The 12,807-nt window shown below is 33.8% G+C and overlaps 1 protein-coding gene across 1 annotated transcript in view; it reads right to left on the bottom strand.

Annotated features, from left to right (window-relative positions):
• SYNJ1 (synaptojanin 1) overlaps positions 1-12,807 on the bottom strand; it is a 58,565-nt gene that overhangs the window by 19,944 nt on the left and 25,814 nt on the right. Inside the window, exons 14-24 of the mRNA XM_070942614.1 lie at positions 12,255-12,446; positions 12,066-12,150; positions 10,478-10,618; positions 9,393-9,585; positions 6,720-6,878; positions 4,765-4,921; positions 4,204-4,321; positions 3,884-4,099; positions 2,680-2,758; positions 1,514-1,676; positions 518-730 (exon numbers count right to left, since the gene is read on the bottom strand). Of these exons, the coding sequence (XP_070798715.1) occupies positions 518-730; positions 1,514-1,676; positions 2,680-2,758; positions 3,884-4,099; positions 4,204-4,321; positions 4,765-4,921; positions 6,720-6,878; positions 9,393-9,585; positions 10,478-10,618; positions 12,066-12,150; positions 12,255-12,446 (1,716 nt within the window). The remainder of the gene's footprint in view (positions 1-517; positions 731-1,513; positions 1,677-2,679; positions 2,759-3,883; positions 4,100-4,203; positions 4,322-4,764; positions 4,922-6,719; positions 6,879-9,392; positions 9,586-10,477; positions 10,619-12,065; positions 12,151-12,254; positions 12,447-12,807) is intronic.

Below are 12,807 nucleotides of genomic sequence, written 5' to 3'. Positions count from 1 at the left end.
ATCCAATGCCTTGGAATTTTTTTTGTACCCTTCTCCTGACTGATGCTTTCCAACGAGATCCCTTTGATGCTTTGTAAGCTGTTTGAAGACCATGTATTTTGCTGTTAGAGGCAACTGTGTAAATGTCAGAAAAATCCTACTAGAACAGTTGAACTTTATATGGACTTGATCAGAGTTACTTTAATTGATGACAGGTATGTACTGATTAAACACTAGTTTGTATGTGATATGTTAATTCTGAACACAGCCACATTCTTACTTATAAGAGGGTATGCACACTTATGCAACCGTGTTATTATACGTTTTTTTATTTCCCCCCTAAAAGAATTCAGTTTGTTTTACAATTGAATTAAAGCTGGAAAAAAAATTGAAGTTATTTATCTTGATCTGATTTTTTTTACATCTCAAAAACCTGGCATTTTAACAGTAGTGCGTAGACTTTCTATATCCACTATAGTTAATGACAGTGCCCTTGATTGTGACAGAATAGAAGTGTGATTAATAAATAAATATCTACCTTGAGAAGACACTGGAGGTCCAGGAGTCTTATTAGGTGTCCTGCTTGGCCTTGATGGAAGAGTTGGAGGCAGACCATCTGATGGAGTAGGGGACTGGCAGGGGCTTGAACGAGGGGAAGAGGCAGGTGAAGCTCCAAGACTAGAGCTTGAAGCTAGCTGTAGGTGTTGTGGGAGAATTTCTTCTACTTCAGTACTATAATCATCAACATCACCTTGAAAGGAAGAAAAATATTCCTATAAATTGTACCACAATTAATATAAAATGAAAACTATTATGCAGAAATATTACATTTTAACATATAGCCTCAATCAAAGTTTAAAATGTGTTTACATTCAGATTTCATTTATTTTAATGTCATATAGTGCAATGTAATTTATTTTAATGTATTTACTTAGGCACCTCTCAACTCCAAATTGATAAAATAAATATTAACAGTTATATAAACATAAACAAACAAGAACTGGTGGTGGATCTAGCTAAGCTAAGCCTCATACAATTTGATAGGGATCCCAGCCACCCCAATTCAAGGCCTGGGACAACAGTCAGGTCTTTTAACTTTTTTGGAAGCTAAAACAATGAAGCCATATAGATATTAGCAAATTTATTGCTAATTAAATTATTGGAACTCTGGCATCTTGATGATAAACAGGAACTTAACTATTATATATTCCTCAGTATTCTATTTGAAATTTAGGTACGCTTTAACATCTCATTCTGGTAAATATGTGCCAAATAAAAGGTAATAATTTCATATAAAATGTTGTTGCTAACTTGGTCCCATACAGAATCAATAAGGTAAATTTAGAAAATATTTTGTTGATAGACAAGTTTATGAACTAAGTATAGGAATGTGGTATTAGATGAGAAAAATAGTTTTTATTCTTATCCTAAAATTCAATACATTCAATACACTCAACTGCGTTTTATTGTATATTAGTAACATATGCTGTAAAATAGCATCCATTGAACAGAATCAATCTTGAATCTGGCAAACCTTCCATATCATAGTCTGCTGTAACTTCTGCATCTTCACAAAGCAAAGTAGAACTTGTTGATGAAGGCAGCCCAATATTAACTCTCTCCAAACTAATTTCATCTTCTAAACTCTTAATCCAATCAGGGTTTTTCAAAGAAATGTTTGCAGTTTTCCCAAGAACCTGAATTTCAACCAGAAAGAATAGTTCACACAATTAAAAAAAAAATCAAATCAAAACACCCCCCCCAAACCAAAAGTTCTTTATACGGTAATTAAAGAAAAAAGAACAAACATGATCATTTGAAAATTCCTTGTGCACTAGTTGTGTATACTCCATTTGTTTAAAAAGCAACCCTAATCCTAACCTAATAGGAACATCTGCAGATGATATTCTGTCCTTTTTGTTTGTCATGACATCCTCACAAGGAGTAGAATTTTATATGACACAATACAGGTAGTCCTTGACTTACAACCGCAATTGAGCCTAAAATTTCTGTTGTTAAGTGAGACAATTGTTAAGTGAGTTTTGTCCCATTTTACGACCTTTCTTACCACAGTTGTTAAGTGAATCACTGCAGTTGTTAAATTAGCAACACAGTTGTAAAGTGAATCTGGCTTTTTCATTGACTTTGCTTGTCAGATGGTCACAAAAAAGTGATCACATGACTCCTGGACACTGCAACTGTCATAAATATGAGCCAATTGCCAAGTGTCCAAATTTTGATCATGTGTCATGGTCTGCTGGAATGGTCCTAAATGTGAAAAATGGTCATAAGTTACTTTTTTCAGTGCCATTGTTAACTTCAAACAGTCAGTAAGCAAATGGTTGTAAGTTGAGAACTACCGCTATACATTTGGCTAACGTTGGCATCATTGTGGCTAGCTGCAAAACAAAATGGCTATACATGCAAACATATGTGGAAACAATTAGGGAAAATCTTAGAAACAACCACTTCATGTTGCTTCATCATTCCCGTGTGTCCTAATATACCACTGACTCTGGAAGAAATATGTACATTGAAGCACAGTCCACCTCAAAATTAAGTCCCAAATTTTGCAAGAATGACTTATCAAATATCTATACTTAATGATTAGAGAATACTAAAATAAATCACAATACCACACACTCTGCTTACACCAGTATTATTTACAGAGGTATAAATAGGAATAGAAATGATTGTTACCTCAATACCATCCAGATCCAGAACATTTAAAGCAGAGCTGCCTTCCAAAAATGTCACCCACATTTTATCTTCTACAAATCTGTGAAGTATAACAACATAGTGAATGATACAACATACTGAAGATTACTACTCATCTATAGTTTGTCTCTGTAGTTAGTTTTTTCATTATTTCAGCTTTGGCCAAACTGACTAGCATGGCTACCTGAAACAAAATGTAGATGCAATAATATATACAAAATGTACTACAAAGTAATAAAAATATTTATAAAAAAGAATAAAAGAGAACACTCTTGCCATTCCAATTTGGTTTTTCTAAGACCAGAACACTGAATACATAGCCATCATTCTTAAGACAATGTTATATATTTAATATGCAGTGGTACCCCAGCTGACATACAACACTAAGCCATAAAACTGCTTCAAAATGTTTTGGCATAGGAAATGTTGTCCAAATAGTTAAACATTATTTACAAATGTTGATAAGTTAAAGTAAAACATTGCCAAGCAAAAGTGCCAACATTGTTCAGTCTATTATTCCCATACCATTTGGATTGTTTCAATGCTTCTTATCATACAGTATTATACCACATCACTTCTGATAAATATCCAATCCCAGGTATCCTCATATTTACAAGCAATGCATTTTTATAGCAATACAAAAGTGTTTTCTGTTGTAAGCATGGGCAGTATAAAAAGGCCTGAAACGAATACGTAAGAAACTCTAAAATGCATACCTATTATTTGTATTTTATATGTCTACTGCTGAAAATATATAAGTAGTCCTTGACTTTCGACCACAATTGAGCCCAAAATGTATGCTGCTAAGTGAGACACTTGTTATGTGAATTTTGTCCCATTTTACGATCTTCCTTGCCACAGTTGTTAAGTGAATCACTGCAAATGTTAAGTTAATCACATGGTTGTTTGACTTTGTTTGTCAGAAGGTCGTAAAATGGTCTTAAGTCACTTTTTTTGTAACTTTGAATGGTCACTAAATGAACTCTTGTAAGTTGAGGACTACCTGTATGTATTACAGGCTGGGAAGCTTCTCTGAAAATTGGAATAATTTTGCCTTCTGTCCTACTATAATTTCCCCAAAATATTGTAAACAACATAAAGATTTATCATTTTAGTTTACTCTAAATAAAAGATTTTGAACATTTTAAGAAAAAGTTGTAATATTTACAACTGAATTTGTTCTAACCTTATAAGTATAACTTCACCGTAAGTTGCAAATTTTTGAAGAAGTTCATCAATCAAATTATCGTCAAAATAGTTATCTTCTAATGACGATCCTTTAATGGAAATCATTATAGTGCCATCAGGAGGTCCCTGAACTGCAATTACTTCCTTGTAAATTTTGTGTCGCTCTTCTGCATCAACTTCAAAAATATCTATATCAATCAGTGCAACAACAGGCCTGAAAATATATCAATAAAAGTCGTAAATTAATCCAAAACTATGGATCATATTGGAATAGTTTTTCAAAGGATGAGAAGCTATTATGAAAGGATAAGTTCAAACCTATGGTCAGATGTTTTTAATTCTGCTCGTCCATAATATAGAAGACTGCCTGGATTCCATGTGTAAAGAAGTTTATTTTCACCGTCAAAATTGGAGTTCAAAAGGTCCATGTCTTCCGCTAAAATAATAAAAAAAAGTGATATGTTCTAGAGACCGCTGATAATAGGACTACAAAGAGAAAAGGAAATCAGTCTGAAATTCTCACTTCAGCTTTGTACTGAAACATACATTCTAAATATAATCTCTCAGCTAAGCGCCTAAATTACACATAAATCAGACAAGCACATAAATTAAAATACTTGAAGCAGTGAATTGGAATTTCACTTCAGAACTTTTTTCACAATACCCTATTACTAGAAAGAAAGGTTTAGAATATATTTAATGCATTTCTAGTATTAAAATGTTTATGTATTTCCACATGAAAGTAAAACCAAAAATATCCATGAATCAGATATAATTATTTCTTATAATTCTATACTTCCCATTTTTGTACATAATGTTTACAGAACTAATCCTTATCAGACTACTTTGTATTGGTAATATTAAATTTTATTATCTGACCTGATCGGTCAAAAGGCCATTTTCGTCTTTTCCACAGAATCCGATCTGTCCAAGCTGGTGTACGACATTTTTCACTGGTATCATAGTCATCCGAAAATAAATCGTATTTGTATGTAGGAGCAAAAGCTATTTTTCCCTCAACAAAGCCTCTAAATATCTGTAGGAAGGAAACTAGAGCATTAGGAAAACTTTAATATTATACCAATATCATTCAAAGCTACAAAGCAAAACTTATCCTTGTCGTATAAAATTTATTCATGAAATTCTGAATATTATAAGTGGTATTAATACCTTAGCTGATACTGCTAGTAGATTAGGTAGAATTTAGAAAAAAAAAATCTGTCTACAACAGAAAAGAAAAAATCCAAACATAAGCGTTGGAGACTATATAAATGACACATATATTTGACTAGTCTGACTGAATTTATACAATATTTGTCTCTATTATACCACTTCAAAGAAAGCCAGTATATCAAAAAAAGGTGTGTCTGTTTTTTTTGCCCAAAGAATTTGAAGACTGAAAACTAAAGGGAAATTAGAAAATTTAACTTATTTATCTGGTTGTTACCTATAAAGGGCTACACAGCATAGGACCTGGTTACTTGAAGGTCCGCCTGTCTCCCATAGTATCTACCTATCTGATTCAATCTTCCAGAGTTGGTACACTTGGGGTTCCTTCAATTAAACAACAATCTATTGGGACCCTTGGAAGAATACATTCTCTGTAGCACTGTCTACCTGTTGGAAATGAGGTTCCGCCTGAGATCTGGATGGTTCCTTTTCTGCTGTTGCTTAGAATAACCAAGAAGATCCTTGGCATGACCCTTCACCAAGGTCTTTGAAAAGGAAGAGTGAGACCCCTTGCTAAATTTCATCTATTTTCTTGGGCTTATTATCTTTATCTTTATTGATTTTATTGTATTTTTAACCCAGGGTTATTGGAAATCATATCAGATAGCATACAATTTTAATAAATTATTATTATCCAAGATATCCTATTTGTAGAGCAAGCAGAATGGTGACTGTGATTGATGATTTTTTAAAAAGAATACAAGCAATGGAAATGATATTTTTTATTTCTTTTTTCATTATTTCTTTATGTAGACACTTTATTTGCTTCATTGTATTATTCCTATTATTTCTGAACTGACCACTAAAAATGAAATGGAACTAAAACTAAAGAGAAAATTATTTCATGGTATATATTAGGGAGCATGGTTTCCATTTTTTACTTGCATGCTTTTATTCTCGTCAGACAAAAGAGAAATCCACAAGTGTTCCAAGTCAATAGGCTTCTCTTTCTCTCAGTGGCTTCCAAAACACTTTTTACGCTTTATTATGTACAGTATATGTTCTGCACGTTTGAGCTGCATAATCAAACTATAACCTGCCATTTCTTATTTGGATTCGGCTTCCATTGACTGAGGTAAAGCAATACACTAAGCATCAAGAAAGCAAGATCTGAACGGACAAATGCATTCAAATGATACTTAATTTACCAACACCACTCTGTAATATAAGCAAATTGGTTATGACTGGAGCTTATAGGATCTCTGGCAGATGAAATAAAAAATATCAAAAGGTTCATTAATATCAAGAACAAGAAGCTCCTAATGGCCCAATAGCAATGAAAAATAATAGCTTTTATGATAAAAAAAAACCCTAATCTTTTCAAGCTGTGCAAAATCAAAGGAGGCAGTGCTAAGGTTTTCTTTGCTTAAGTGCAATTAAAAGAGGTTCTAGAGCCTCAAATATGAACGGAAAACCTCCTATTTGCAAACAGAAACATTACTCTGGGGCACAAAATAACTGATATGACCCATCGGACTACTAATACTTCTAAAAAGCCAGATAACTAACCAGCCTTTGATACTGAATATATTAACTTATGCAACACTCAACATTAGCAGCAAAGAGGAAAACCATGTATCTTTAAAAGAAATGTGCAATGTTACCTGTCCTGCATTTTTCTGATTAACAAGTTGATCTCCTGCAGTAAGAGCATCCCAATTCTGCTGCCGAATTAGTTCTTTTACTTCCTCATTAGGAAGATCTATACGATAATTAAAATCACCACACCAAAATACATAGTCATGTGAAAATAGCATTCTGCCCTGAAACACAAGAAGAAATCAGTGCAGCCACTTTGAATTTGGGTACAACACATATTTGTTATTAAATTGCAGTACAGGTGATCCTTGAAGTACAACTGTTAATTTAGTGACCTTCTGAAGTTACAACAGCACTGAAAAAGTGACATATGACCGATTTTCACTCTTTCGATGATTGTAGCATCCCCATGGTCATGTGATCAAAATTCAGACGCTTGCAGCTGACTTATATTTATGATGGTTGCAGTGTCCTGAGGTCATGTGATCACGTTTTTGATCTTCTCACAGGCCAGATCAACATGGAAGCCAGTTTCATATAAGAACCATGTTGCTAACTGAACAACTGCAGTGGTTCACTTAACAAGTGTGACCAGAAAGGTTATAAAGTGGGACAAAATTCACTTAACAACTGTCTCACTTAGCAACAGAAATTTTAGGCTCAACTGTGATCGTAAGTCAAGGACTACCTGTATATGCAATACTTGCATTCACAATCTTTTGCCAGTCTCCATTTGAAAGAAGAGATATTTGGCTAATTTCACTTTTACACTATCATGTTACTGCCTCATCCATGTCAATATATATTTCAGACGCTTTTTATTTATTTGCAACTACTTCCTTGTAAAGTTTGTGTTGCCAGAATACATGTAGAGCAGGGGTGTCAAACTCGCAGCCTGCGGGCCGAATGCATCACGTGCTGGCCTTGCCCCACCCAGTTTAGCGAAGGGTAAAAAAGTCCCGATACATCATGTGACAACGCCGTGACAACGCAAGTTTCACACCCCTGATGTAGAGAGGTTTTTTTTCTGCCTCTACCAAAGCTTATCACAGCACATAACTACAGGATGTTAGAAGAAAATCATAACTATTTATTTTCAATGAACTGATTTAGATGTTTATTCTATTTACCTTACTTAGCCTGGCCCTGCAAGTCCAATTACAAGGCTAATTTATATTCACTTCCTGTTAAGATTGGCACGTGTATATCACAACTATTCTTCTAAATGTTGGAGAGGTCAAAAATTGATGTTTTTTTAACTGCAGCAAGACTTTTGGTGGCACAGTACTGGAAGAAGGAAGATTTACCTACTATTCAAGAATGGACACTAAAAGTAGTAAATTTAGCAGAAATGGCGAAAATTTCAGCATATCTAATTCAAATGAGAAATATATATTAGAATGGAAAAGATGGATTGATTATATTCAAGGCAAATATCGGACTAAAAAATTTCAAATAGCTTATGAATGATCAAAGAGATTTTATAAAGTACTTAAATTTAGTTTAGTAAAAGGGGAGTTAAAAGTTCAAGAGGGGGATAGGAGACTATTGATAATTAGCTTATGTTAGCTTATGATTGTCAAATGTTATACCCTGTATTTTGCTCTGGGAAGTGGGGGGGGGGAGGAGGGAGGGGAAGGGGAGGGTTGGAAGGGGAGCAGGGAGGGAAGGGGAAATGTTCGTAAAAGTTTTTAAAACTTTTCAATTAAAAAAATGATGTTTTTTTATCATTTCTAGTAGTCACATGATAAATTTATAGCTCTTTTCACATGAAGTCTTTGGAGAGATAAGTACCATCACTAATCAAAGAACTGAATGTTCCCCAGAAATAGGTTTATTGCATTTACTTAGTTATGGGACCAAATCATAAGCTTAAAAATAAAAAAAACGTTTGCAACGTTGGAAAACTCTAGGTAACATAACCAATGAATTGCAGATTAATAAGACCTATTATATTGGTGAAAAAAATTACATACAAAATTAATTAATGAGACATCAGACAGGAATCACAATTTTATCAAATTTGGATGGGTTTTATGATTTATCTCAATAGTAAAAATGACCAAAACCTGGTTTTGCCAATTGGGTTGGGGCCCTGAGGGGGCTGCTCACCATTGGAGGTGGTTGACAGGGTGAGATGATCTCAACCTCGTGCCGGCCGTTTCTTTGATTTCAGTTATATATGTTATATATATAGTTATTTATATATATCTTTTTACTATCTGTAAGTTGCCCAGAGTTGCCTTATAGGTGAGAGGGCCAGCATATAAATTAATAAACAAAATAGTAATAAATAATCTGACATGCTTTATATATCTGGCAATTTATAAATGCACAGCACCTGTTCCTTTATCCTCACTGCAGATCGCTTTTATTTTTTCCATATTTCCCCCCTTTTTTCTGCATAGATTTATGTTAATGTTGTCACTTGATATTGTTCATTAAAAACTAATAAAATTAAATTTTATTTTTACTTTCAAAATATTTGATAATCATGGAAAGTAAGTGCAGTTATTAATAAGTTCTTGATAATAATTATTATTAAATGTTCATCATGGAATACCAATTCTATTGAAATATACATAAAGGTACAAATGAAAATCAAATCTTAGTCTCCAATTATAGTTTTTTTGCACAAACCTGTTCATGTAACATTTACTGGGCGCTTCTTAAAGTTCAGTATTTATTAGAATCTTTTCAGATAATATCTTGAGTTAGGAGATTTAATTTCATCTTACCATTGGGAAGCTCAGTTTGCGACATATTTCCACAAAATCTTCATTTCTCTCTTTGACTTGTGACTGCCCTGCAGCAAAGTGACTGCATACAAAGCAAAGACTGGATGTATGAAACAACATTCGAATAGCTACTGCACCCTTATTACCAGTAGCTCCTCCCATACCAGTCTTTACAGTGTCTACTGCGACATCCCTAGAATGAAAATTAAAACAAATTCAATTAGATAGTCAAAAGATGTAATTTGCATTTTTTGTTCAAGTTTTCAAAGCATTTAAGTCTTATCACTTACAAATAATTGTAACTGTCTTAGGTGATCAGATTCTATCATCACTGAATATATTCAATGGTCCTGCACAATGATATTCATACAATAGTGTAGTATTTTACCAAGAATATATATTCTTATATCACTTTCAACCTGAATTTTTGGGTTCATGCTGGTTGGGAACATTTTGAAGCCAAAATACAAAATAACATTTGAACAGAAAATATTATGAGAAATAATGTTTTCCAATTTTGAAGTGAGCTTTCCCCCCCTCGGAATAGCATATGTATTTGCTACAATATACCATGGACAGCACCTTAGAACAATTATAATTATAGTCAACTTGATAAAAAAAGTACTGTTTGCGTTAAAAAGAAAAAGAGTTTACAAGATTATTTTGCTATTGTAACATAAAAAACATTTTAAGAATTAATTCAGTTATAGTATTTAAACCAAAATAGGGTATGTTAGAGAGCTTTCCCTTCAATTACGAAGGTTTTGAGCCTTCTGTATTAAATTATATATATATATATCTCAAATTTATATTTTGCTGATAAAGAAATAAAGGGAGACTAGTATAGATCTATTTCAAGCTTTTTAGCTTTCATCAGCTAGCCATACCCTTACTTGGATTCGAGATATATACACACACACACACACACACACACGTGTGTGTGTGTGTGTATGTGTATATGTATGTGTATATATATATATATATATATATATATATATATATATATATATATATATATATATATATATAAATTATCAGTGATAAAATGACGTAAATGGTGGGTTTTAACATGTCAGAACATTTACCTGATAAAAGGGGCGTGCTGAGGTCTGATGAATACAAAGAGGCATACACCCACCAATTGTTCTGAAGCCAAGAGAACATATTTGTAATCTCTTGAGATCGTCTTCTGCAGTTCAGCAGCCCATAACTTCTGATTAGTTGTACTGCCAGTATAGACAGAATAATATTTTAGTTTTTATAGGACCTATACATTATTTTTTTCTGAAAATAGTTAAGTTCTTTAAAAAAAACTAAAATGGAAAAGTAGGAACTTGTAACAATACAGGTAATCCGCAAATTACAACAGTTTGTTTAGTGACCGTTCAAAGTTACAATGGCACTGAAAAGTGATTTACAACAATTTTTTTCACATTTACGATCACTGCAGCATCTCCATGGTCATGTGATCAAAATTCAAACACCTGGCAACTGATTCATATTTATGATGGTTGCAATGTCCCAGTCATGTGCTTATGTTTTGCGTCATGTGATCATCTCTTATGACCTTCTGACAAGCCAGATCTGGGAAGCCAGATTCACTTAATAACCATGTTACTAACTTAACAATTACAGTGATTCACTTAACAATTGTGGCAGGAAAGATTGTAAACTGGGGCAAAATTCACATAACAACTTTTTCACTTAGTGACAGAAATTTTGGGCTAATTGTGGTTGTAAATTGAGGATTACCTGTATTCATCCAAAAAAGATATGGAACACATAAAAATGCCTGCAGTAGCTGTCTACAAAATACATAGGTTTAATTGTTTCCATAATTGGGATGTGCTGTTAAAACTGATGTAAACAGCCATTTCACTAATTTTAATACTAGTATACACTAATACATACACTCTGCAGCCATCCTTGTTCTTCTTGACCTCTCAGTGTCTTTCAATATCATTGACCATGGTATCCTTCTAGACCAACACCAGGGGTTGGAGGTGAGCAGTACAGGGCTGTGCTGGTTCTCTTCCTTCCTCTGAGGTAGATTTCAACCAGTGGGGAAGAGATCCAGCCTACAACTCCTGCTTTGGGAGATACTGCAGAAATCAGTTGTCTCTCCCATGTTGAACATTTACATGAGGCCACTGGGTGAGATCATCTGATAACTTTAGGTGAAGTGTCACCAGCATGTTGAGGATTCCCAGCTATACATATCCACCCTAGGCTACTTGAATAATGCCATGGGCATTGTTCCAGTGCCCGAAAGGTCTAGGGGTCTGGAAAAGATGCAACAGGCTTCAGCTCAACCCAAGAAAATCAAAGTAGCTTTAGGTGTCTGGATCTTTTATTGCTAGGAATTTTCTATTTTTGGTTCTGGATGGGGTGAAATACCTCAGACAAACTTGGTACAAAATATGGGGGGTACTCTTGGAATCACAGATCTTGCTGAAGGAGCAGATTGCAGCCATAGTTAGGAGGGCCTTTGCCTATCTTTGAGTTCTGTACCAGTTACACCCTTTCCTGGACTGGAGGCCCTGCTCAAGGTTACTCATGCCCTTGTTACCTCCTGTTTGGACTGAATTACTCAAAATAGTTATTTTGTTTTTGAAAGTATCTTAAAGTTTGGCTGTCTGTTTAATTCAATATTTATAAAGCAGTCACACCTACCTTGCACTCACAATGTTTCCTGCATTTAGCTCTACCATTTCTTCAAACCCTATAGCGAAGATGTCAATAGGCTTGCTCTTTCGATCTGAAATTCAAGAGTGAAAATTATGACAACTGCTTTAAAGAATAAACATGCAAAATGAATAAAAATCGGAATAAACCCAGTAATAATAATACAGCAAGGATTACCTTGGAATTCACTGATGCAAGCTATTTTTGGCGCATCCAAAAGCCAGTCAGTCAGAGTCTGGTTTCTAAAGGCAATACTTCGAAATTGCTTTCCACCATTGACATTCCATGTTCCAACACAAATTCGAATTTTTTTGGGCTTTGAATATTTATAAAAGTTCTCACACATGCTCTTCAGTATTTTTGCTGATGCTACAAAACATTGTTTACACAGAAATATTTTATTTTGTAAATTTTCAAATTTCCAAGTCAAAAGCATTAAGCTTTAAAAATAAATCAACAAAAAAGCATTCAAAAGAGCAAGTACCTTCTCAATTAAGGCTTTATCAATTTTTCAGGTGATATTTCTACATAAATAATAGCTCAGAGAATTGAATTCTGAAGCATGTTTTAAAGTCACACTTAGCCATGTTTAAAAATTTCCATTTTAGTTTTAATGATGAGCAATAGGAAGTTTTCACTTCAGTTCATAAGATGATTCTACCATTTTGTTTGGATAAGCATGACGAAAGCACCATAAAATTCAAATGTATGTATTTCAAAATCTGAAGTT

This window comes from Pituophis catenifer, unplaced genomic scaffold, assembly GCF_029215685.1.
Source record: "Pituophis catenifer annectens isolate HBS135680 unplaced genomic scaffold, rPitCat1.0.hap2 SCAF_4, whole genome shotgun sequence".
NCBI classification, from domain to species: Eukaryota; Metazoa; Chordata; class Lepidosauria; order Squamata; family Colubridae; genus Pituophis; species Pituophis catenifer.
This window is presented reverse-complemented; position numbering and strand designations above follow the sequence as displayed.